Here is a 25998-nt window from a genome sequence, read left to right on the forward strand (position 1 = left end):
TAGATACCATTGATATGGGAGCCATCTCTGTGGGCCCCGCTGTCAATAACGTATAGAGCGGACATGATCTTCACCACAGGACACGGGGTTGTCAACTGAAACCAGTTTTTTTTTACCTTGACCTTTGACCTAGGAAGTTGTACATACATCATGACACGCCCTCTGGTGGTGGTTAAAATGGATGTCAAGTATAAACTTTGAAATCATAACGGTTCTCAAGATATAGAGCGGACACGATCTTCACCACAGGACACAGGGTTGTCAAATGAAACCAGTTTTTTTTACCTTGACCTTTGACCTAGGAAGTTGTACATACATCATGACACGCCTTCTGGTGGTGGTTAAAATGGATGTCAAGTATAAACTTTAAAATCATAACGGTTCTCAAGATATAGAGCGGACACGATCTTCACCACAGGACACAGGTTGTCAACTGAAACCAAAGTTTTTTGACCTTGACCTTTGACCTAGGAAGTGGAACATACATCATGACACGCCCTCTGGTGGTGGTTAATAAACATGTAAAGTATAAAGTATGAAATCATAATGGTTCTCTAGATATGGAGCGGACACAAAAAATAGTGATCACGCATGTACATGTAATTTATACTGTAGTAGTATCTGAGAAACATTTGGAAATAGATCAAACCACAACAAGAGTGCATACACTGAAATGTCTCGCCTTCTTTACTTATCATTGATATTATGTTGATAGTTCTAACATGTCTAAGTATAAATCTTTATTAAAAACTGTCACATAAACTTTACATTAACCAAGATAACTAAACAAAGACCAATGAACCATGACAATGAGGTCAAGGTCAGATGAACCATGCCAAGCAGACATGTACAGCTAACAATGCTTCCATACAGCAAATATAGTTGACCTATTACTTATAGTTTCAGAAAAATAGACCAAAACACAAAAACTTAACACTGAGCAATGAACTGTGAAAATGAGGTCGAGGTCAAATAAAACCTGTGCGACTGACATATAGATCATAAAATATTTCCATACACCAAATATAGTTGACCTATAGCATATATAGTATTAGATAAAAAGACCAAAACTCAAAAACTTAACTTTGACCATTCAACCATGAAAATGAGGTCAAGGTCAGAAGACATCTGCCCGCTAGACATGTACACCTTACAATCATTTCATACAACAAATATAGTAGATCTATTGCATAAAGTATGAGAAACATGAGAAAAACAGACCAAAACCATGAAAACACAAAAACTTAACTATAACCACTGAACCATGAAAATGAGGTCAATGTCAGATGACATCTGCCAGTTGGACATGTACACCTTACAGTCCTTCCATATACCGAATATACTAGTCCTATTGCTTATAGTATCTGAGATATGGACTTGACCACCAAAACTTAACCTTGTTCACTGATCCATGAATGAGGTCGAGGTCAAGTGAAAACTGTCTGACAGGCATGAGGACCTTGCAAGGTACGCACATACCAAATATAATTATCCTATTACTTATAACAGGAACTTCATAACATAAGGAAATATCCAGGCCTTTCAGGTTCTAAAATGTATCTGGTGAAGCTTAAATACAAAACGGTACGCTGTAGCCACTGCCAGATTGTAATACATGTACCTATTTCTTGCATGCATGTACTTCAACTTTTGTTGCAGGAGGGATAATAAAATTATACTTTAAAGTACATGCATGATTTATTTGTTTCAAATACTTGGCCACTAATCATGCTAATTAAGATTTTTATTTAATTCTAATTCAGACTTTAATAATTTAAGTACAGCAAGCAGTCATTTGACACTAAACAATTGACACGGACTGCACGAGACCCTAATAGTTGGTTAAGATCTTTTTACACACCCTGGACATGCTGGCGGTAGTTAACAATTGCAATGCCAATATAAACTTCAGATGTGATATACTTGTACTGTTTTGTAAATTTCACTGAAACTAGAAATTCACATTATCCATATTGTTATTATATTAAAATGACTGATTATCCACTAATCAAAAGTATTCATGAATTCAGATATGATGCACTATTATTAGTAGTATTCACTGAAACTATGAATTTTCATTATTCCAAATTACTATTTCAATTGAATAATTATCCTGGGTATTCATGGAATACAGAAACAATGTACATGTATGATTGCACTATTAATATGCACTGCAACTATGAAATTTTGTTATTCCAAATTCACAATTGATCATGATTGATATAGCAAATTAATAATTATCATGATAATCCAAGGTATTTAGTCCTCCAGTAATGTGGTCCTCCTTTAATACAATTTGTAAGTTTCCTATTTGTACAAGGCACAATTTTCTTCTTGTCCAATTTAATCAGAACATCAGATCATCATCATGGAATAATGTTGCACACCGTATTCATTATTTCCAAAAACAATAGATATCTAGCATAAAATAATGAATTAATCCATTGTTTCACAATTTGCAGCTATAAGAGCGACTCAGTGACATCTATATTTCCTATGCATCAAAGTGCACATGTACTAGCAGGCGTCATATATATTCTAAGTGGGAATCATGGTCAAACCAATGCATATTCAGTATGATTCTACAAAATAAAATATACATTTAGACTCGAGTACAGTAAATTTTTAACTACATGTATAATAAATATATAATACTACATGTATATACATTGTGCAATAATAAGAAAGTCAATTACAATAACTGTATTTACCTAGATAAAACTAGCACTTCTCATTTAATTGACCAAAAAATTCTAGCACTTATACAATTCTATTTTCAAGTGCCTATTAACAAGAAAATTAAATCTTTTAAGGGGGTCTAAATTCTATATAGTGTTGTCTTTTTTCCTGCATTAATGATTTTTTAAGTGTGACTGTGTACTTTCATTGAACATGTTGAAGAGTTACTATCTTATTGAGGCTCTCATCATACTTTATTTCATCAATTCTTTAAAGTCAGACATCATGGACATAGACATAGTTATTCCTCTCTAAAACACAACAGGTTATTTCTTTTGTTCATTTTAATTATGTTAATCATTTAACATGTTTAATATGAAATATATTGATACTACAAACATGACAAAGAAAAGTTTAAGGAATGAAAAAAAAAAATAAATGCACTGTTTTATTCAGATAACTTTTAAAATTTGCATTTTTATATCCACAATAATCATGATTATAGTATATCCTGCTGTTTCATATTTTTCTTAAATTATAATTTGTTTTGAAAAAGTTATCAAAAATTTGATTCAAGATTTTATTCATAACCTCAGACACATACTTGTGTACAAGAGGACAATTTTAATCATAATTTGTGAACATTATTATAAAATCATATTCAATATACCCATGACAGATTAAATGTCATCCCCAAGGCAATAAACTACTGTGTCTTAATTTGTATATTAGCTACATCATGTATATAACTATAAGAATTTCTGATTATTACCTATCCAGTGTTAATTATATAAAACATCCTGATTATTACCTATTTTAATGTCACATTTGCATGGTCATATTCAGTAAATACAAATATTTTAATTATTTATCATGTTTATTTTGAATTTGAATAAAAAAAATTTTTAGACTAAATTAGTAGATACAACATGCATGACATGTACAATGCAGTTAACACAGTAAATTTTATGACAACTTACTGAATAATATCATATCTACAAAATATTTTTTTTGAGCTTCATAAAATACAATGAAATACTTTAAAAAAGTTTAAACCATGTTAACATAAAAAAATATGCATACAGATAGATTTTTTTATCAGCTGATAAACATGAAAATGATAAAATTGATGAAATTACTAGTAATTCAGCATAAGCATGTTAAGAAACACATTTATACGGATACGTACAGGTAAAAATCAGTTGGTTGTTGGTTATAAAATGTCCAGTGACAAGTATTTCATGCAAATTTAGGTCCAGAGTAAGCAATACATTAACGAGGGTGGTAAAGGGGGACCCTCAACACGGAAACACGTGAAATAAAAATGGCAAAAACGTTGCACGTAAAATAAAAATCGGAAAAAACGAAGCACGAGAAATAAAATAGTAAATATTAATGTAAAACGTAAAATAATTTATAAATCAGCCGTTCTTGGAGATCATCTAGTTATTATATATCATGGACATGATGACCCTACAGTCACATTTTAGAGTCCGCTAGTCGCAACTGATTTGAAAGAAAAATGTTATTCATAATAATTAATTTCATAGCAATTTTAAATATTCTGCATTGGAACACATAATTTAAAACAATCTCCTGACTAACCGGGGCTTTGAATTTAATCCCGGCCTTACTTTTAATCAAATGAAGGACAAGCACGAGAAATTAAGAGTACCGACACGAAACACGGAAAATAAATAAAGGAGAACACGAGGCACGCACGTCAAGCCAAACACGAGAAAACGAGAAATAAAACTACAAAACACGAAAACACATGAATTAAAAAGGCGGAAAACTTGCACAAAAATAACCCTTTACCACCCTCATTAACATACAATATGTACACTACATGATGTATAGGTCAGTAGCAGATCCAGAACTTTTCATAAGGGGCCCCTATATAATCAAACAAATTGTTCCTACAAAAAAGGGGAAGATATAGAGTACCCTTTTTGTATTCCACTCAGGGTGATGTATGCAAACTAAATAGGGGAATAAATGACATACACATGATAAAAGGGGGAGGGGAACGGTGTCCTTTATGACTTTCAATGATTTGTTATGATGCACAACTCACAGGGACTCGGTTAGCAGATTAAAATTTTGTTAATCAATGTTTTTTATATTTTTTTTAGTATTTCCTGTCTATTTGTATTACTTTATTAACGTATTTGACGATGTCATCGATATTTCTTTGTTTTCTAGCAATGTGCACTTTACTATCCATATCCGTATACTGAAAAAACCTAAAGGGATCTAAGTCGCCATCTTGGATTGCCTTACCTACTTGGAATAAAAAATATTTAAAAATATTAATAAATTACTGTATACCTTACAAATGCACTCGTTTTCTTCCTAAATAATTCTTCTATCACATGCATATTTTCATTTCCCGATCAACGGAACCCTTACGCAGCTTCGGTTGCATTCAGGTCGAAACATTCAAATTTCCCGGCGAAAGCAACGTTGCTGGCACTCTCGCCGTTTCGCAACGATTCAGACGATAGGGGAGGTAACATCTTGTTATTCGGAACTTCTCGGATGAATACTCCCTACCTGACGATAACTACCCAAATTATCGAATGCAATTTTCCCGCAATGTAAACAACAACATGGATTCAGGACAGGATTTGGCTAAAAAACTTATTTGCAATGGACATAACCTTGTTTTGACAGGTCAAGGGGGAACAGGAAAAACACACACAATTAAATCATGTTTTGAGCAATTGAAATTATTAGGAAAATGCGTCCAATTGACATGCTACACAGGAATAGCCTGCAGACAGTATCCCTCATCCATAGGTGCTACAACATTACACAGGTTTTGTGGACTAGAAGATGGTCGACATAATAACAATGACTTGTTAAATTTAATCAGTTTTGATGAAAGATTTCTAATTACAAAATGCAGAATTACTAAAACAGATGTATTAATTATTGATGAAGTTTCAATGGTGTCAAAAAAAATATTTGAACAAGTAGAATTTATTTGTCGAAAAATCAAAAATCCAGCATTATATTTTGGAGGAATCCAAGTTGTCCTTAGTGGTGATTTTTTTCAGCTGCCACCAATACGTGATGAACTGTATGGAGATTATGGCCATTATTGCTTTGAAAGCAATTTTTTTATAAATTTATTTCCTCACAGAATTAATCTCAGTAAAATTTATAGACAAAATGAGACATCTCTATCAAATGCTGTGTCAGAATTAGAAAAAGGCGAACCATCCGAAGAAACCAATCTATTTATAAAATCTTTAAATAGAGACATAGAAATTCCAGACGGTGAACCGGTTGTAAAATTATTTTCTAGAAACCTTGATGTTGACTTCTTCAATTGTGATAAATTAGAGACATTGAATGAATACCCCCTGCATTGCTTCCCATCTAAAGATGAAGGGGATCATTTTTATTTAAAAAAAATGCTGGCACCCAAACATTTAGGGTTGAAAATATCAGCACCTGTTATGTTGTTAGTAAATTTAAGTGACAAATTGGTCAACGGACTTATAGGGAGAGTGCAAAAAATACATGAACATGAAATACAAGTACAATTTGTACTCGATGGAAAAAATGAGAGTGTTGCTATTACCAAGTATACTTTCACAAAATATGATCCAGTTGACAAAAAATGCATTGCCAAAAGAATTCAGTTTCCAATTAAACTGGCGTTTGCAATAACAATCCATAAATCTCAGGGCATGACAATTCCTTATTTGGAAATTGATTGCAAAAATTCAAACCAACCAGGACAAGTTGGTGTGGCAGTAGGCCGAGCTAAATTAATCAGTGGACTAAAAGTGACCAACTATAAATCATCCAGTATAAAAAGACATCCTGAGGCAGTATACCAGTTTTATCGTTTATGTGAGGTTCCCTACATGATCAATTTTGAAAATGTATGTTGTAAAATTGCGTTCAAAGAAGATAATATTACAGAAGTACATATGAATGTAGAGAATTTTACAGAATCTGATTCAGACATTGAAAAAAGTGAGTTTTTTCTCAATTTTTTAAATGAGTTGGACCATACTTATACATGTACAAGTAGTGAGCAAATTTTGGACCTCAACACAGTTTTTAATGAAGCTTGTCAAGATTTCATAGACACTCCTGAAGAAAACAATGCAGAAACTTCAAAGAATAAACTTTTGGAAAAGGAATCTTTTCTAATGAAATGGTTGAAGGTGCAAAATGATAAGGTACTAGAGATGTTCAACACTTGTTCAAAAGAACAGATGACTTTTAAGCAAAAAATGTTTACTGAATTTTATACTAAAGTTCAATATGTACCTAAAATCATCAGAATTTGAAAGTTCAGTTAAACCATTGATTCATGAAAACAAGTTTGGGAAGCAAATTTTGGTAGCAGTTATGTTTTTAATTCAAAAACGGGTGTTAAGAGATGCCTCAGATTCTCTCCAGAGCACGGGTCAATCAGTTCAAATTAATTGTCCTATAAATATGGAAATATCTGCAGGAGGGAGAGGGAAAATCCGATATATTGGTGGATATGTCATTGCAAAGTGTCGATATAAACTTACAAAAAATATACAAAATAATTTATTTGTTCCTGGGTTAGTACCAGAGGTTAGACAATTGAAATTCAGGGTTAACATTTTAGATGAAATGATTGTGTCTGCATCAGAAATTACAAATGAATCAATATATGAGGAGACTTTAGAGGAGACCAAAAGAAAGCAAAATCTATCAGAAGGTCTGACAAACATTCATGACAAAATTTTTGAATTCTTTGAGAGTCTTGAATTAAAAGTTAGAACTCTTCTTTGTTACAAAAACCTTCAACATCACAGAAAAGAACTGTTCAAATTTGCTCAAAATGAAATTTTATCTGACAATGCACTACTTGAGGAATTTTGCTTAAAATATTGTTATGTAAGGACAGCAGTAGAAACTGAGGAGGAAGAGCAAGATGATATGAGTATTTTATTAGAAATGGGAGAAAAATTAGTAAACACCTGTGTGCATTTGGAAATTATATTTAAATTTATTGTGAACCTTTTTCTAAATGTTTCTATAGCCCAGTTTAGGAAGGATTACTTGACAGCCATAAGAAGAGAGAAAAGTAAAGCATTGCGTAAAAAGGTTATGGAAAAAACTGAAAAGAAAAAAGGAGTTAAAACAATTGATATGAATTTTCTTATGACTGACACATCTGAAAATAAAATTGTCTCACACCTTGGACTAAAATCTATGTCATTACAGAATGAAAAATTCTATTTAGAATTCACAAAGAAAGATTTGATTAAAATCTTGAAAGCATATGGAGTGAATTTATCAATGAGTAAGAAAAAACCAGAATTGGGACAAGTATTGGCTGAAAAGTTGAATGAGAATAGTGCTATGCCAAATTATTGCATTTTCAAAGATTCTAGTACATGTACAGACAAAGAGATACATCATCCTGATACAATTGTTGAAATGCCAGAAACAGAAATAAGTGCACCCAGTGCAACAGTTGCAGTGTCTGATAAAAGTATGACACAATCTCAAGAAGATGCACAAATACATGTACACCAAGATAACACAACTGAAACTACAACTCATTTACCTTCTCAGAGTGTTGTTACTGAACCTGACAGTGCAAGTGTTTTTGTCACAACTGATTGCACCACCCAAGCAAGTTCATCAAAGAGGAAAGGTAATAAGAAAACTACAAGAAAGCAAACAAGTAAAGCCAAAGGTAGACAGGGGAAAAGGGGTATAGGAAGAAAGTTGAAACAAACAACACCACTTCCAGATTCCTCAGATGAGAATTGTGGTATTTGTGGAAAACCTGAAAAATCTGAGGAGGACTGGATTTGCTGTGATATATGCTCTATTTGGTATCATAGAGACTGTGTCGGATTAGAAGATGAAACCAGTTGGCTGACGTGTTCCAATCCTGATGCTGTATATACTTGTCCAATGTGTGTTTAGTTAGACAAATGTCATGAATGTAAGTATACTTCACCTTTCATTCACCTATTTCTAGTAATTGGTTGGCCAATTCCATTCAAATTGATTAAAAATTTTAAATTGAGCTCACTTAAAAACTGATATCTACATGTATTACAGGTGCATGGTGTGGGGTATACATCAATGACAGTAATCCAACAACAAAGACCCTAAAAAATCTGAACAAAATATATATCATGTACATATTTTTGAAAAAATATCTATACAATGCCCAATTCCAGATTGTCCAATGTCTACAAAAATTGTTAACAAATTTACAGAAACTGTATGGGGTATTTCAATGAGATAGCAATCCAACAACACAAAAAAACATGTCATCTAGAGGTCAAAATGTCAATCTTTTTTGATTATGGTATGTATTTTTCCAGAATATAGGTACACAGATTGCCTTCTTTCGGGGCCTTTTTTCGCTGACTATGCGGTATGGGCTTTGCTCATTGTTGAAGGCCGTACGGTGACCTATAGTTGTTAATGTTTGTGTCATTTTGATCTTTTGTGGATAGTTGTCTCATTGGCAATCATACCACATCTTCTTTTATATATTTTTAAGTTAATTTTGTAATTCAGAGAAATTTTGCTTTTCACCAAAACAAATTATCATTAATAATCTGACCTGTTTCATTTATCTGAACTCAGGAAAATAAATAACAATTTAAAATAAAATAAAACATTTCAACAAATTCAAATTTTGTCATTATATTCTATTGCATACATTTTTAGAAGTTTATTGTTTCCTGATTTTCTTGCAGGGCTCGCTACATGTCTCCTTGGAAGTTCCAGTTGTATAGATGTTTGTTGTGGTACAGTTTGACAGTCCACCTGTATTTGATTTTCTTGATATTGAACCTTCACCAAGTATAATAGTGTTCATGGTTCTACTGTATGTTAGGTAAGTAGGATTGGTATTTGCTCCATTGTGTAGACCCCTTTGTTGAGAAAATATGTTTTCTAAAACATCACTGTTAATTCGATTTGGAATAATTGATGAGGATATGCGTTGAAATCTATCTTTACACATTTCATCAAAACCCACCAGAAGTGAGGTAAGATCCTCCCTGGTTTGAAATGATAATAGGCACTTCTCTTTATCTTTGATTTCAGTACTTTGCTTAATACTAGCCTCCCAAGCTCTGAACCAATTCAGGACCTCTCTGTTCTCATCAAGTCTTTTATCAGAATACTGACATATGGGACGTTGATCCCTAAAATTTTTTGTAAGTACAGAAGTTTTTTTTAGAAATTCAATGCTACTGTTTAGCTCGTCTCCTTTTTCTTTCAGTGACATTTGGTAGCATTGCATTAAATGAAGCATATTTTCATTTAAAACATCCTCAGCTAGTTTATTCCGCATCTTTGATTGAGATGTGAGAAAAAAGTGTTCCATAGTTAACTGCTGATAAATTTTGAATGGGTTCACAGCTATGTCCCATTGGTATGCCTTGTACCAGTGCTCCCAAAAAATATGATTTGATTCAAATTTTAATACTTTTTTGTGAGTATTGAGAAGACCGCTTTTAGATATGTTGTTCCGAATTTTTTTCATAACATGGGAATAGTCCATTATAACATGTATATTTGGTTTTGAACTGTCATATATGTTCTTAATACTCATTGAAAACATTGTTTCTGATGTCTTACCATCAATTAATATCTTCATGAAGTCTCTGTTGTATTGAGCACCATCAAGACTAACATATGTTACTGTGAAACCAAACAATCCTAGCATTTTTACTGATTGCCAAAATATTAACAGCATTTCAGATGGAGTGACTTGTGTCGTCGGATAATGTGCAAAAGGGAACCTGAAACCTGTATGTCCTAAAAACAAAAGTTGCAACACATGGGAAGCTAGTTGAAGACTTTCCTTACCGCTGCAAAGAGTTTTCATATAGTTTGTTTCATCAAGTCCCTCATTAAAGCCAATAATTTCAAATGAGTTGCCTTTTTTGCGAAGTTCTAAGTCCTCCTGAATGGACATCTCATCCAACATAATCCCGCCTTCATAGCCACCTAATCCAATATTTTGGGCTAAAGCCTCATTTTTCATCCAATGTAAAATGTCTTTTTGTATTCCAGGTTCATGCTGCACTCTGTTTTTATACGTTTGGAGTAAACACTTGGACGGAAGAACCATAAATCCACTTTTTGCAAGATCTTCATATGCACGAGGAGAACGACAGTAAATTGATAAACACATTCTGATGATATCTTTATCCCAGCGCCTAGCATGAGGATTTAAATTAACAAACTGAGTTTGTGATAATAAAAAAGATTGTGCTTTTTCTGGAAAACCACCTAAAAATTGTTTTAATTGTAACAAATTATTGTTATTTACTGGTAAATCATCACATGGTTTCTGTAAAGTCTTGTTGTCATTTTGAAAATCATTGTCATTATTTTTGTTCTTAAATTTCCTGCATACCGCACATACATTTAATTTTGATTGAAACGGAACAACACCTTTGCAGTTTTTAGATCTGTATTTAAATATCGAATCATGACTGGTATCTGCACGATTTTCTCTCAGCGCATTTTCTGGTAAATCAATGATGTTGTTGATTTCAGATTCATCAACCCCAGAACAGATTATAAAGTTTTTTGCTAAGTCAATTATGCACTTTACACTTTCTTTAGACAATTCAAATGTGTCAGATATTTTTAAATCATCAAGAAAAACCTTTTTACCTGAAATTGTTACATTCCATATTCCAGAGGAATGAAAAGTAATTTCTGTTAAAATTCTGTTGCCATTGACTAAACAACCATTAAAGTGTCCTAATGTTATTGCATGGTCAGTTTTACTTATTAAAATGGTATTTTCTTGAATCATATTTGAAATGTGTTGAAATTTAAATTCATCTTCTTTTGAAACTGGAATCTTCCAGGCAAGTCCATAATAAACTTTGGTGAATTTTTTAAAATTATTTTTACATCGCTTTGTTTTAGCCACACAATTCATAAACATTGGAATTTTTCTTATGATTCTTCCAATTTCATGGGTGGAAAATTCCAAATTTCTTTGTTGTATTTCATACAGTTCAATAGATGAGTTCTCATCTTGAAAGATATTCTCTGTCAACCTAAAAAAATATATTCTTTGAATTACAAAGTGCTGTTTTTGTAGCCTTAAACATTTGTTTTTGCTTTAAATATGCCTTGTTTTGTTATTTTTGTTCATGAGTTACTGTCTCGTTGATGCATACCCAACATCTTCTTTTATTCATACATTATGGTACTAGATTTTCAAGCAACATTTTTTGTTGTTGCAAGGATGTATGCATAAGTAATATAAATCCCATAAAAGCTAGCTTCAGTAAATACAAAATATTCATTGATTGGGCATGAACAATTGTATTTAAGTTTGTGTATTGAAACAGATATCCAGTTTTATTGCTATTTGTTTAAATTTTTATTATGTTAATAAAGTATAATGTCAATTTGCAGCTTTACAGTCTCTTTATATAATGAAAAAGGAGATGTGGTATGATTTCTAAGAAGAAATCTATCCACCATATTGCAATAGGTATCCAACGTTATTGCTGTTTATAAAAACTTGCATTATGTTTATAAAGTATATTGCCTTTAACAATATAAGCAAACAAAACAGGAGTTGTGGTATGCCTGCCAAGTAGGAAAGTGTCAATAATTAATTAATGACTTTATTTAAGCAACTATAAGTCAACTGTACAGCCTTCAACAATGAACAATTTGTCAAAGACCATGCTGTTATGTCAGCTTCAAACATGAAAAATGTATCTATGACGGATAAAAAAAGGAAAATCAAATATGACAGACAGCAACCAATGACACACCAAATAGCAGGCTTCTGTATGCAATAGGATTATAATGTGATGTGGACACTTCCCTGACTTGTACAGCAGTGTATAGAATTTATAAAAGACAAAAGTCAACAGCTACCTGTGTAATGTCTAGTGTTTGCACTGAAACTCTTAATTTCAAAAGTAATTTTTGTTTGCTGGGTACCGGTGTCTATCTGAACTACATCTACCAAATATTTGCTTTATTCATCAAATTATAGGTGTGCTGCATTTTGGGCTTCTTTTAAAAAGTTATTTTCATCTTCAGTATAATAGCCAATGAGACAATCAGGAAATGAAGATCAAACTAAACTCGTATATGAGGTTTTAAGGATATTTTTTGTTGGCTTGCTGTCTAAATGATGTAAACCATTATTATACTTCTTGCGATGATCTAACTTTATGCATGAATATGTTCCATATGAGTTCAGTCAATTGATTCACTTCTCATAATCCTGCAATACACAGCAATACAAACCAGTATATTGGACTTAGGCAGCAACCATTTGAATTTGAAGGGGGGGGGGGGGTATGGTTTTTTTTAGTCAAACTTTTTTCACCTTTTGCGAAAAACAATCTTTCTTTCATATGAAGTCATGAGGTCTAAGTATTTGCAATGTACGTCACTTAACAACGAAAAAAACAGTATCATATAGTCGGCTAGGACCCAGACAAAAAATATAAGTAAGTTAGAAAAAAAGACATGAGAGACATGAACCACTGACAACCATCAAACTGCAGGCTCCTTACATGGGACAGACACTGAAATAACTATTTCAAGTTGTGTATTTCCAGATTATTACTTTTAAGATTTGCCTACCCCCCCCCCCCCCCCCCCCCCCAAGAAAAAAAATCTAGTATTTTTATCAGGAAAGAGACTTCTAACTAAATTAACTAACTGTTATATAACTAATTTTGACTATTAAATTACAATAAATAATTACCATGAAACTAGCGAACTTGTCTCCTCCATTTGTTCTACAATTCTGTTTTATCTGTTAAGATTCTGTTTTTGGCGGATTTGTAGTTAGCGGGGAAATTATTGCGGGAAATTTAATTTCGATAATTTGGGTAGTTATCGTCAGGTAGGGAGTATTCATCCGAGAAGTTCCGAATAACAAGATGTTACCTCCCCTATCGTCTGAATCGTTGCGAAACGGCGAGAGTGCCAGCAACGTTGCTTTCGCCGGGAAATTTGAATGTTTCGACCTGAATGCAACCGAAGCTGCGTAAGGGTTCCGTTGATCGGGAAATGAAAATATGCATGTGATAGAAGAATTATTTAGGAAGAAAACGAGTGCATTTGTAAGGTATACAGTAATTTATTAATATTTTTAAATATTTTTTATTCCAAGTAGGTAAGGCAATCCAAGATGGCGACTTAGATCCCTTTAGGTTTTTTCAGTATACGGATATGGATAGTAAAGTGCACATTGCTAGAAAACAAAGAAATATCGATGACATCGTCAAATACGTTAATAAAGTAATACAAATAGACAGGAAATACTAAAAAAAATATAAAAAACATTGATTAACAAAATTTTAATCTGCTAACCGAGTCCCTGTGGCACAACTAACAAGCTCAATTTTCCCTGGAATATGCAACTTTGCACGAGTGTGGTAGTATAGAATGTCGATTCATAGCTATATAGTCTATCGGAGTATCTCATTATGGAACCTGTAGGATCAGTGGCGGATCCAGCCATTTTACATGTTTTAAAAAGGGGAGGTTTCCAACCCAGGACAAAAAAAGGGGGGTTCCAACTGTATGTCCACATTCAATTGCATTGAGCGGCCAAAAGAAGGGGGTTCCAACCCTCGGAACCCTCCCTCTGGACCCGCCAATGAGTTTAAACAAACTGTAAGGTCTGTAAGCTGACAAATGTGCACATTTTCCCTTCAAAATTATGAAACCATGATTATTCGATAGACATGCTTGAAAATATTGATAATTTCTACTCACCGATTGTAATTTCCAGCTCAGATTATTGTACATGTGGTCTAACATCTAGTTTTCTGTGTAAAGATGTACTTAGAAGTTTGCCGACCTGAGGTCCGTTTTTTTGCCGACAAAAAATTAAAGAGGGTAAATCGTTTACGGTGAAGAATTGTTTTCCGTTTTTAATGAAACTTGACAGATTTTACTAATTATTTTTTTAATCATCGGAAATGTCCCTCGGGGTGTAATTCGAATTAAAACTGTTTTATTATGCTGTACAATATTGGTACCTTAGTCATAATCTTTAAATTTATTTCAGGTACACCCATAGTACATTTTTTTATTCCGCAGAATCTATCCGGCAAAACTTTTTCAAGTATAAATTTGAATGCATATTGGAATCCATTATCATCTTCTCATTTTTCTGCAATAATATTAAAACTCCATTTTAAACAACAGCTTCTGGTTTTTAAAACCAGTTATGAACGACAGATATTATAAAATAAAAAGTAAGGATATCAAAAGAATTATTTAAAGTCAAACGCACATGACTGCCAAAAATAAACGGACAATGCTACGGCAATAAATGGAAAACGACAAAAGACAAACAACGATCGCAAAATAAATGAATAAACAGCAAAACAAGTTTACAATCGCACAATAGACGATAATAGTATAAGTTATGGACTATTTCACAACTAAATAAAATCTTGAGAGCCGGGTGAGACGTGATTTTTTTTTACGCTGATCGACTACCGTTACGCTAAAATATTTGCATTAAAAACATTTACCGACTGTATCAACCTATACAGTGTTTGTTTTAAACATTTAACGACTGTGTCAACCTTTTATAAGTTGTAATAAACATTTAATGACTGTGTCAACCTTTTAAAAGTTGTAACAAACATTTTAACGACTGTCCCAACTCTAAAATCGTTGTGACAAACATTTTTTGACTGCATCAACGTCTGAAAAGTTGACACAAACAAATTTTAACTGTCCCAACTATTAAAAGGTTGGGACGGACATTATGCAACTGTCACAACTATTAGAAAGACTGTAATAAATAGGGTTTGACTGTGACAACACCGTAAACCACTGGGACAGTTCTGAAATGACTGATGGTAGCATTTTTTGACTTTCACAACCCGTAAAAAAGTTGGGACCGACATAAATCAACTGTTGCAACGAAATATGACAGATTTGACAGTCGTTACTTGTCTTTCACAGACTAAGACAGTCGTACAACGACTGTTACTGGTATGGACAGTTGTTTTTTCGTCCAGTAGTGCGGATACAGAAGAAGATCAAGGAATTGAAAGGAGACTTGAGAAGGTTAAAGAAAAGGTACAAAGTCGCCAATGAGAATGAAAGGTTACCATTACAGCAGTTCAGAAAGGAAACTAGGGAGAAACTTAAGACACTTACAAGAGCAGAAGCTCATAGAAGAGATAGAAAGAAAAAGGCAAAGGAAAGAGAAACATTTACAGCAAACCCATTTCAGTATATGAAGCGATTATTTGGAACGAGAGGATCTGGTAAACTGGAAAACTCGAGGGAAGAAGTGGAAGAACATCTCAGTAAGACCCACAGTGATGAGAGACGAGGAGAAGACCTGGAAGAATGTGAGAAATTGTTAACACCAGAGGAGCCGAAATCACAATTTGATGAGTCAGACCTGAAGTTCCAAGAAGTGCAGGACGTAGTGAGAAAGGCAAGAGCAGGGTCAGCACCAGGACCAAATGGTATTTCATATAGGGTATATAAGAACTGTCCCAGACTGATCAGAAGGTTGTGGAAGCTATTCAAAGTAATTTGGAGAAGGAGAAAGATGACAGAGTCATGGTACAAGGCAGAAGGATGTTTTATACCAAAAGAAGAGAACTCCAGGAAAATTGAACAGTTTAGAACCATCTCCCTATTGAACATTGAGGGGAAGATATTCCTGGCAGTTGTAGCAAGAAGAACGACGTGGTACCTGCTTGGCAACGAATATATAGACATCGCAGTCCAGAAAGGAGGCATGCCTGAAGTATCTGGTTGCATCGAACACACCAGCGTTATTACACAGATTTTAAGAGAAGCAAAGGAGAAGACAAGTGACTTAGCAGTGTTTTGGCTAGATCTGGCTAATGCTTATGGGTCCATACCTCACAAACTAGTAGACCTGACATTGGAGAGGTATCATGTTCCACCTACTATCAGAACTATGCTGCGAGAGTATTTTGACAAGATTGAAATGAGGTTCACAGCTGGAGACTTCAACACAGCTTGGCAGATACTTGAAGTTGGAATACTAACGGGGTGTACAGTATCAGTAGTCCTGTTTGCAGCAGCAATGAACTTAATTGTAAAATCAGTAGAAAAACCAAGTAGAGGACCATTATTGTCATCAGGGGTCAGGCAACCAATAGTAAGAGCTTTTATGGATGATATGACAGTGACAGACAAAACAGTCATAGAGGGAATATGGACTTTAGAGGAATTGGAAAGGATGATTAAGTGGGCCAGAATGAAGTTCAAACCAAGTAAATCTAGAAGTTTGAATGTGAGGAAAGGCAAAGTGCAAGATGAGACATTTGAGTTAGCAGGTGAAAAGATACCAACAGTTGGAGAGAAACCAGTGAAATGCCTAGGTAAAAAGTTTGATGCAACACTAGCAGATATGGTAAACATGGGTGAAGTTCAAGTGCAACTGGTAGAATGGCTGACGAAGATAGACAAAAGTGGGCTCCCAGGAAGATATAAGGCCTGGATATATCAACATGGGGTCTTACCAAGGATACTGTGGCCATTACTAGTTTACGAGTTCCCATTGTCCAAAGTGGAGAGAGAAAGATCAGTGCATGCCTAAGAAGATGGTTGGGTGTGCCAAGAAGTTTCAGCAGCATTGGATTGTACAGCACAGGAACAAAGCTACAATTTCCAATGAAGGCATTGACAGAAGAGTATAAAGTTACAAAGACAAGACAGGTTATGACGTTGAGAGACAGCAAAGATGCTAAAGTGAGAGGAGCCAAAGTAAAGATCAGGACAGGAAGAAAATGGAAAGCAGAGGAAGCAGTTAAGGAAGCTGAGACCAGACTAAAGCACAGTGTCATCGTTGGTGTAACAGCAGTTGGTAGACAGGGATTTGGTATGACAACAAAACCAAGGTGGGATACAGCAAATGAGAAGGGACGGATGGAACTGGTGCAACAGAAAATACGACAGATGGAAGAAGAGAGTAGGAATGTTAAGGCAGTAGGAATGAAACAGCAGGGTAGTTGGTTAAATTGGCAAGCAGCTAGAAGGAGGGCTTTGACCTGGAGCGAGATTTGGAGTATGGAGGGATACAGATTGAGTTTTCTCCTAAGATCAGTGTATGATGTTTTACCAAGCCCATCAAACCTCTATACCTGGGGGTTGATAGAAGACCCAACATGCACCTTATGCAAAGACAAACCAGCATCTCTACAGCATGTGTTGTCAGCATGTCCAGTCGCACTGAAAGATGGAAGATATACATGGAGGCATGACAGTGTATTGAAAACCATAGCAGCAAAGTTGGATACCACCAGGAGAAAGAAGAGAAAGATGCAGAAGAACATCACATTTGTAAATTTTGTGAGGGCTGGAGAAAAGAAAGACAACCAGGCAGAAGGTTTAGGGATACTTGGAACAGCATCAGACTGGCAGATGACAGCAGACATACATGAACGCATGAGTTTCCCAGCAGAAATAGCAGCAACATCGCTAAGACCTGATATAGTCATTTGGTCACAGGGAACTAGGCAGGCGGTATTGCTGGAACTAACAGTACCATGGGAAGACATAATAGAGGAAGCTTATGAAAGAAAGATGGCAAAATACCAGCAGCTATTAGAGGATTGCAAACAGCGGGGATGGAGGACGTGGTGCATGGCAATAGAAGTCGGATGCAGGGGCTTTGCAGGACAGTCAATGTGGCGGGCACTTAGGACCTTGAGAGTGATAGGAGCAGAGAGGAAGAAACTGATTACAGAAGTGTGTAGAGAAGCAGCAGTGGCATCACAGTGGATTTTGAGGAAAAGAGACGAAGTGTGGAAAAGTGCAAAGTGATAGAACAATGAACAGTTATTGTGTAGATGATGGACAGATATAGATATACAGAACAGCATTCAGTTACAGAAGAACATCAATGACATCAGCTGAGACATCGGAGCCGTGTAGGCCATCCAGTTCAAGATTCAGATTGATCACCTGAGCCGGCGCACCTCTGGAGGTTGTTGTGGAATAGCGTCGAAACAGCCAAGGAAGGAGGATTCCACCTGATGATGGAATTGGATCAGCATTCCTTTGATGTTTACAAGGTAATATCAACAATTTATGCCAATCAAAATGTTGCTTGACAAACGAAGAGTATGACTGTCAAGTAGTCGTTGAAACATAAACCTTATCTTTCGGTACAAAACCTGACGTAATTTAAAATCAATGAGTTATATTGTCATGTACGGTCTTTAACAGGAACACGTACAATTAAAGCGCTTCCAGGTATCATACAAGAAAAGCTAAACAATGATATATAATGATTTACAATAACTTAGATAAAAGAATAGGTGGTGTAAGTGCCCATTAGACAACTATCTATCCCAGTCACAATTTGCAAAGTAAACCACCATAGCTCAGGACCAGGACCCCAAACGCGGAGCCCCGGTCTACACCAAATAACAAGCCATAAAACATGTTCCTTTGAACGACCAGCTCATAAACCAACGGTCAATCTATACAAAAAACGGTTTAATCTATACAAAAAACTGTCAATCTATACAAAAAATGAGAAACGAGAAATATCAACAAACAACACCAACAAACGACAACCACCGAACTCCAGGCCTCCGACCCAGGAAATGCGTAAACAAACACAGCGAACGTCAAAAACAAGTGGAAAATACTATAAAGAAAATCAAATGTCGTAAGTCAAAAAGAAACGAGCAAATATCATGGCAAAAGAACCGTAAACGACGAAAAGATAAACATCAGTCTTCAAAACAGTCAGACTGTAGTTTAAAAACGGACGAATTTGTTCTGATCTGTTCCTTATGTTCGCCTGAAAAAATCACTTGAAACTTCGCCAAAAAAAAAATGATAACAAAAATACACGGAACACAAGACCTGCAAAAATCCACAAAAACAACTTTTGTCTTCATCCACAAGTTGCTAAAGACATCGTTTTCTTTGTAATGTCCTTGCATAATGGCGTATAGTGCACCATGTCATAATTTGGTAATAAATTGTAATGCCTAAGTTAGTATTAGCAGCATGTAAAATACAACGACGAGGTTGGAAAATAAAATGGTCATAACCTTTCGGAAGTTTGGGTCTTAAATACTCTTCAATTTCGTACTTTATTTATCCTTTTAAAATTTTGATTAGAGCGTCACTGGTGAGTATTTTTAAACAAGACGCGTACACAATATTAAGCTTGGCTTCTATATTTTTTATTTAAGAGTACAGAGCATGACGGTATGTAGTGATCTATAATATGAACATTTATTAGCATTCAGCTTTCACTGTTCCAACGTATATGGTATTTACACAACACAAGTTATTGTACAAAAGTGTGCACTAATCTATAGCGAAGTAGAAGTACATGAAACAATCATGTAATTTTCTAGAAAGAGAATGGCAAAAGATACCAAAAACGATTTTCAAACTCATATGTCGAAAATAAAACAGACAACGCTACGGCTAAAATAGAAAAAAAAATACAAACCCATAAAACAATAGTACATGAATAAAGGCAACAGTAGTATACCGCTGTTCAAAACTCATAAATCCATGGACAAAAAACAAAATCGGGGTAACAAACCAAAACCGAGCGAAACGCATTAAATATAAGAGAACAACGACACAACACCGAAACGCAACACGCACAGAAACTGACCAATCATCAGACAAAACACCACGAGAATAACAAATATAACATGAAAACCAAATACAAGAATTTGGGATAGACAAGTACCGTGCCACGTCTTATCTCAATATCTCAAAAACAAGAGAAAACACAAACGACTCAACGTTAAAATACAACACACAGAGAAACGAACAATAATATAACAATGACCATCTTCCTGACTTGGTACAGGACACTTTTAAAGGGGAATAAAGTGAAACACATCATATAAAGCTAAAAGTGAGCAACACTTATCCCATAAACAACTGGGGTGATCTCAGGTTATTCGCATGAATGAAGCTTACAAATTTTTCTTTAATACACATCACCAGGAAATGAACATTGGTCGCTCGCACATTATCTGTTTTGGAATATCGTTGATTTAAAAGCTACAAAGTTATGCACTGATTATTCCGGAGGTTATCCTCCTTTACACAAACTTCAAAGTGCATTTTATAGAATGACAAAAGTGTAATCGTCCATAGACAAAAATTATGGACACAATTTATAACTAATTTTACAGCTAAAAGTATACATTTGCAGTCTTTGTCAACACATCATGAGTCAAGCATGTAACTACATACTACTACACATATGGTTTAGTCTCAGCATATAATATGCTGATCTTTCTTGGATTTGAAAATAGTACAACATTTGTCAATCAATCTATGAAAATCTAGAAACACCAGTATACCAAATGTTGTCGACAGCATTACTATTCCGAAGTATCCAATACTAGCCGAGGATGGTCGAGAGTCTTTAGCAGATGTAAGTTTTCTAGTGTGAGATGACATTTTTCGTTTATCTACTTTAATATTGTTCACTATCTCCTGAATACTCTCCTCCAATGATAATGTGGTTGTTACATTCTGACAAGTACATGTACAATAAGGAGAAATGCCTGAAAATAGACGATATCATTAAAAAAACTAAACATTTCCTGGACTTTGAATTTATGTATAGTATCTGATCTGATATTACGTACAACATATATATATATATATATAGTTTAGATTTTTGTTATTGATTTTCTGTGTTTTAAACGCCACTTTTAAGCACCGCTTTTGGGCTATATCATGGCGGCCAATTTTTATTGGTGGAGGAAGCTGGAGTGCCCGGAGAAAACCAACAACCTTCGATAGGAAAACTGACAATCCTATTCAATTAAGATTGGAGTCTAGTGCATCTGCAAGAGCAGGGATCGAACTCACAACCTCAGTGTTGACTGGCTAGTTATTACAGTAGTAATTACTTAGATCACTCGGCCACCGAGGCCCTTCATATAGTTTTGAAACTTTTTTTTATATATGAAATAGGACTTTTATTTTTTATGCAATACACCAATTTCGAGTTTGTTTTTCAAGAATGAATTAGATCGGTTGACCCTAGGTCAATCGTCGTATACAACGTCATCGAAGAATAGGTTCTTATTTTTACGTTAAAACAAACGCATTGTCGAAATTCGGATTGTTTTCTATTTGGTATTAAATTTTAAAATGTTACATCTCGTGATCAATTTATTTGGCAATCGTCAATGGCAGTCAGCATGGTTTAAAAACATCAGTTGTTCGACCTGTTAGTAAAATGCGTTTTCTTAAATATACTTTTCACTTTTTTGTTCTTTTGGAAAATGTTGTTTCTGCTGTATTTAGACCCCTCTTCCAAGAAATTTGTTTTACATGCACACGTATAAACATTGCAGTTTTTATCCAACGCAATCATAGGTTTGAACGTTGTTTTCAATTGAGACTTGTTTATAAATATATATTTACGAAAGCAAATTTACAGATCTAACACTGTTGGGTTGATGTTTAGACGAGTTATATATATATAGTGATATGTTTATACCTGGTAACAAGTCATTGTTTCCTGTCGGTCATTTTTAGCTGTACTGACTCAGAAGATACAAATTTAACCTAGCCCGCTCCATTTTTAACATACAGCATATTCTTTCTCTTTAACTTGATTGTGTTTCTCTTTACCGAAGACATTTTAATTATATAATCGTTAAATTAAAAAAAAAAATGGATTTAAATGAATGAATCTGAAATCCTAATTGGTACCTCCTCCAGGGCTTGCTGGATTGCCAATGATAGTTACAACTTCTATTGTTGTCTGTGTTGGTTTCATTCCTGTAGACGTCTCATCTTTCATTGTTGTTGTTCCCTTTTCTGTTGTCATCGGATTTTCTTTTGTTGTTTCTGTTGTTAGGTCTTCAGTTGTCTTATCATCTCCCATAGCTGTTGCATGGTCTTCTGTTGTCATCTCATTTTTGAGAGTAGTCTCTGTTGTTCTGTATTCTGCTGTCGTATCATCTTTTTTTGTTGTTGTTCGGTCTTCTGTTGTCATCTCACCTACTTCTGTCGTTGTGTGTACACCAGTGGTGTGGTGTTTTGTCGTTGTGTGTTCTTCAGTGGTGTGGTCTTCTGTCGTTGTTTGCACTTCAGTGGTGGGGTCTTCTGTGGTTGGAAAACACGCTGGACACTGACTACGTACGTGTACTGTAAAATTATTTGTAAGTTTTTATTTAAAAATACAGTATATCAGTTAACAAGTTAATTTGACGTGTCATTCAATTTTCGTAAACAACAATCGAGATTCAATTCGCCTTTTCAGTATCTGAAGGACTATGGGTAATCTCTTTGTTCGTAGACCAAAATGAGAAAAGCGTACGCAATTTGTTGAATTCCTATTGTTTATAACGTTTGAAAACAATCACAACGTTTTGATGTACTCTTTTGAAGATATTACCCAAAATGCATTAAATTAAAAAACGACGAATTGCAAACTGCAATTTGAAGAACTAGAGGCACTAAAGAGCCTGTGTCGCTCACCTTGGTCTATGTGCATATCAAACAAAGGACAAAGATGGATTCATGACATAATTGTGTTTTGGTGATGGTGATGTGTTTGTAGATTTTACTTTACTGAACATTCTTGCTGCTTACAATTATCTCTATCCATAATGAACTATGCCCAGTAGTTTCAGAGGAAATATTTTGTAATAAATTACAAAAATTTACAAATTTATGAAAATTGTTAAAAATTGACTATAAAGGGAAATAACTCCTTAAGGGGGTTCGCGGGTCTAAATCATTTATATAGGATTTCTCTATATTTTTCTATAAATGAACTTTATCTTGTAGTTAATACAAAAATACAATAAAAAAGTGGGGTCACCGTTCATTTGCGCTCACAATCTGCCTTCGAAAGAAGCATACATTTTTGTAAAGGTGTTTTTTTTTCTGTTAAAGTAATAGGAGGAATAAAGATAATATTGAAAAAAAAAATAGAAATTTATTACAGAAATCGCTCAAATTTTACAGTAATTTAGTTTAAGTACAGTTTATATGGAAATTATATTAAAAAATATAGGTCACCGATGAGTTTAAAAAGATATTTCAATTTTAAAGCAAAAAAATGGCATTTTTCCACCAAAGGGAGATAATTCGGAACTTTTAAATGATGTATACATTTTAAAAGTCATCTGGGGCCAACACGAATTGATAGTTTTGAATGATTTTTGTACCATATGATAAAGTACATGTAACAACAAAAAAAGGTAATAAATAAAATTTGTAATGAAAAACAAATGTTTATTTTTTTCTGAAATTTTTAGACCCTTGAGCCTCCTTAAGGGGTCAATTGACATTTTGGTCATGTTGCATTATTTGTAGATCTTACTTTGCTGTAAATTATTGCTGTTTACAGTTTATCTCTATATATGATATTATTGAAGATGATAACCAAAAACGGCAAAATTTTTAAAAAATTACCAATTCAGGGATAGCAACCCAACAATGGCTTGCCTGATTGGTCTGAAATTTCAGGGCAGATAGATCTTGACCTAATGAACAATTTTACCTTCATCATATTTGCTCTAAATGCTCTGGTTTCAGAGATATGAGCCAAAACTGAAATTTACCCCTATGTTCTATGTTTAGCCATGTCGGCCATCTTGGTTCGCGAGCAGTGTCATCGGACATATTATTTTAACATAGATACCCTAATGATGATTGTGGCAAAGTTTGGTTAAATTTGTCTCAGTAGTTTCAGAGGACAAGATTTTTGTAAAAGATCACAACAATTTATGAAAAATTTACTATAAAGGGCAATTACTCCTCAAGTGGTCAACTGACAATTTTGGTCATTTGACTTATTTGTAGATCTTACTTTTGCTGTTTACAGTTTATCTCTATATATAATAATATTCAAGATAATAACCAAAAACGGCAAAATTTCCGTAGAATTACCAATTCAGGGCACCAACCCAAGAACGGGTTGTCTGATTCATCTGAAAAGATCTCAATCTGATTACCCCTATGTTCTATTTTTAGCCATGGCGGCCATCTTGGTTGGTGGGCCGGGTCATCGGACACATTTTTTAAACTAGATACCCCTATGATGATTGTGGCTAAGTTTGGTGAACTTTGGCCCCGTAGTTGAAGAGGAGAAGATTTTTGTAAAAGTTAACGACGGACGCCAAGTGATGAGAAAAAAAGGTAACACCTCAACAATTAGAAAACGATAAAAAAAAAACATTCATATGTCCATAGAGTATACAGAAAAACAAGACAGACCTTGCAATCTCGAGCTATCTATTAAAAATCGTGTAATTCTTGAGAGTTTGCTTCAAAAGCAGTAAAAGTTTTAATATGCATATTGAAACCAAGTGTATTTGTATGTTATAAAAAAGAGAACAAAATGACTACTGGGTCAACAGAATAGTCTGTGACACAGACATACTATGAAGGTCAACCAAAAAATTGCAATCATGAAACTTTCGGACCTTTGAAGACAATTACATTAGAAGAATTATTTGGTTTAAATGTTTTTCAAAAGATAGAATGAAACAAATAATTGCATGTCCAAGGATAAGGTCAATCAGGACAAATTAAAGCTACAGTTGTTTGCAGATTTTAAAATCATGCAAATCCATCAAGAAGGGACAGATCAAGGTAACATAACAAATACTCAAAAAGGAACAAGACGGGATGCATCGAAAGGAAAATGTTTTCTGCTTTGCATGCATCATGCGTCATGCAAATGGACGGGAAAAACCAACAATTATAGACCTAGTCAGTATTTATTGCCATGGCTGGTTTAGTCTTAGCTTTATCCTAGGTCACTTTTAAAGTTTTGAATGTAAAAATGCAACCACTATTTATTGATTGATTGTTGCTGTTTTAACGCCACTTTTAAGCGCCACATTTTGGGCAGTTTTTATTGCTTGAGGAAGTCGGAGTGCCCGGAGAAAACGGCCGACCTTCGATAGAAAAATTGACAATCCTAGTCAATTAAGATTGGAATCGAGTGCACCCGCACGAGCGAGGTTCGAACTCACAACCTCGGTGTTGACTGGCTAGTAATTACAGTTTTAGAACTACTCAGACCACTTGGCCAACAAGGCCCCCTACAACACAATAAGATTCCATGTTAAGGTGATACCAAAAACCTTGACTCAAATTAATTAGGCTCGTTCCAATTTCATAAAATTATGACAAAATATTTACTTTGACTCTTTGACAAAAATATAAAAATTTTGAAAAGTTTTAACCAAGCCTTTTATCGGAAAAATTTGGTTAGATATATTGCAATTTGGTTAAATATATAGTAGCATATATAACAATAATTTTGATCATTGAGAAGCTTAATATTTCCTTAACAAT

At 34.4% G+C, this 25998-nt stretch overlaps 1 protein-coding gene and 1 long non-coding RNA gene across 2 annotated transcripts; both read right to left on the reverse strand.

Moving 5' to 3' along the window:
• Positions 1–1731: 1731 nt before the first annotated feature.
• Positions 1732–14815, reverse strand: LOC143058352 (uncharacterized). The gene is made up of 2 exons (XR_012973020.1): positions 14440–14815; positions 1732–2582 (listed from the first exon to the last, which is right to left on the reverse strand). It is a non-coding gene; the product is annotated as an uncharacterized LOC143058352 (long non-coding RNA).
• On the reverse strand, positions 9358–11423 carry LOC143059258 (uncharacterized). Its single transcript, XM_076232737.1, has one exon. It carries the CDS (start codon positions 10853–10855, stop codon positions 9383–9385), a length of 1473 nt encoding a protein of 490 aa, XP_076088852.1. The 5' UTR covers positions 10856–11423; the 3' UTR covers positions 9358–9382.
• Positions 14816–25998: the final 11183 nt, after the last annotated feature.

This window comes from Mytilus galloprovincialis, chromosome 14 (assembly GCF_965363235.1).
Source record: "Mytilus galloprovincialis chromosome 14, xbMytGall1.hap1.1, whole genome shotgun sequence".
Lineage (NCBI taxonomy): Eukaryota > Metazoa > Mollusca > Bivalvia > Mytilida > Mytilidae > Mytilus > Mytilus galloprovincialis.

Coding starts and splice junctions, on each gene's coding strand:
- LOC143059258 (XM_076232737.1), bottom strand. CDS start 10,855: ATGTGTTTATCAATTTACTGTCGTTCTCCTCGTGCATATGAAGATCTT.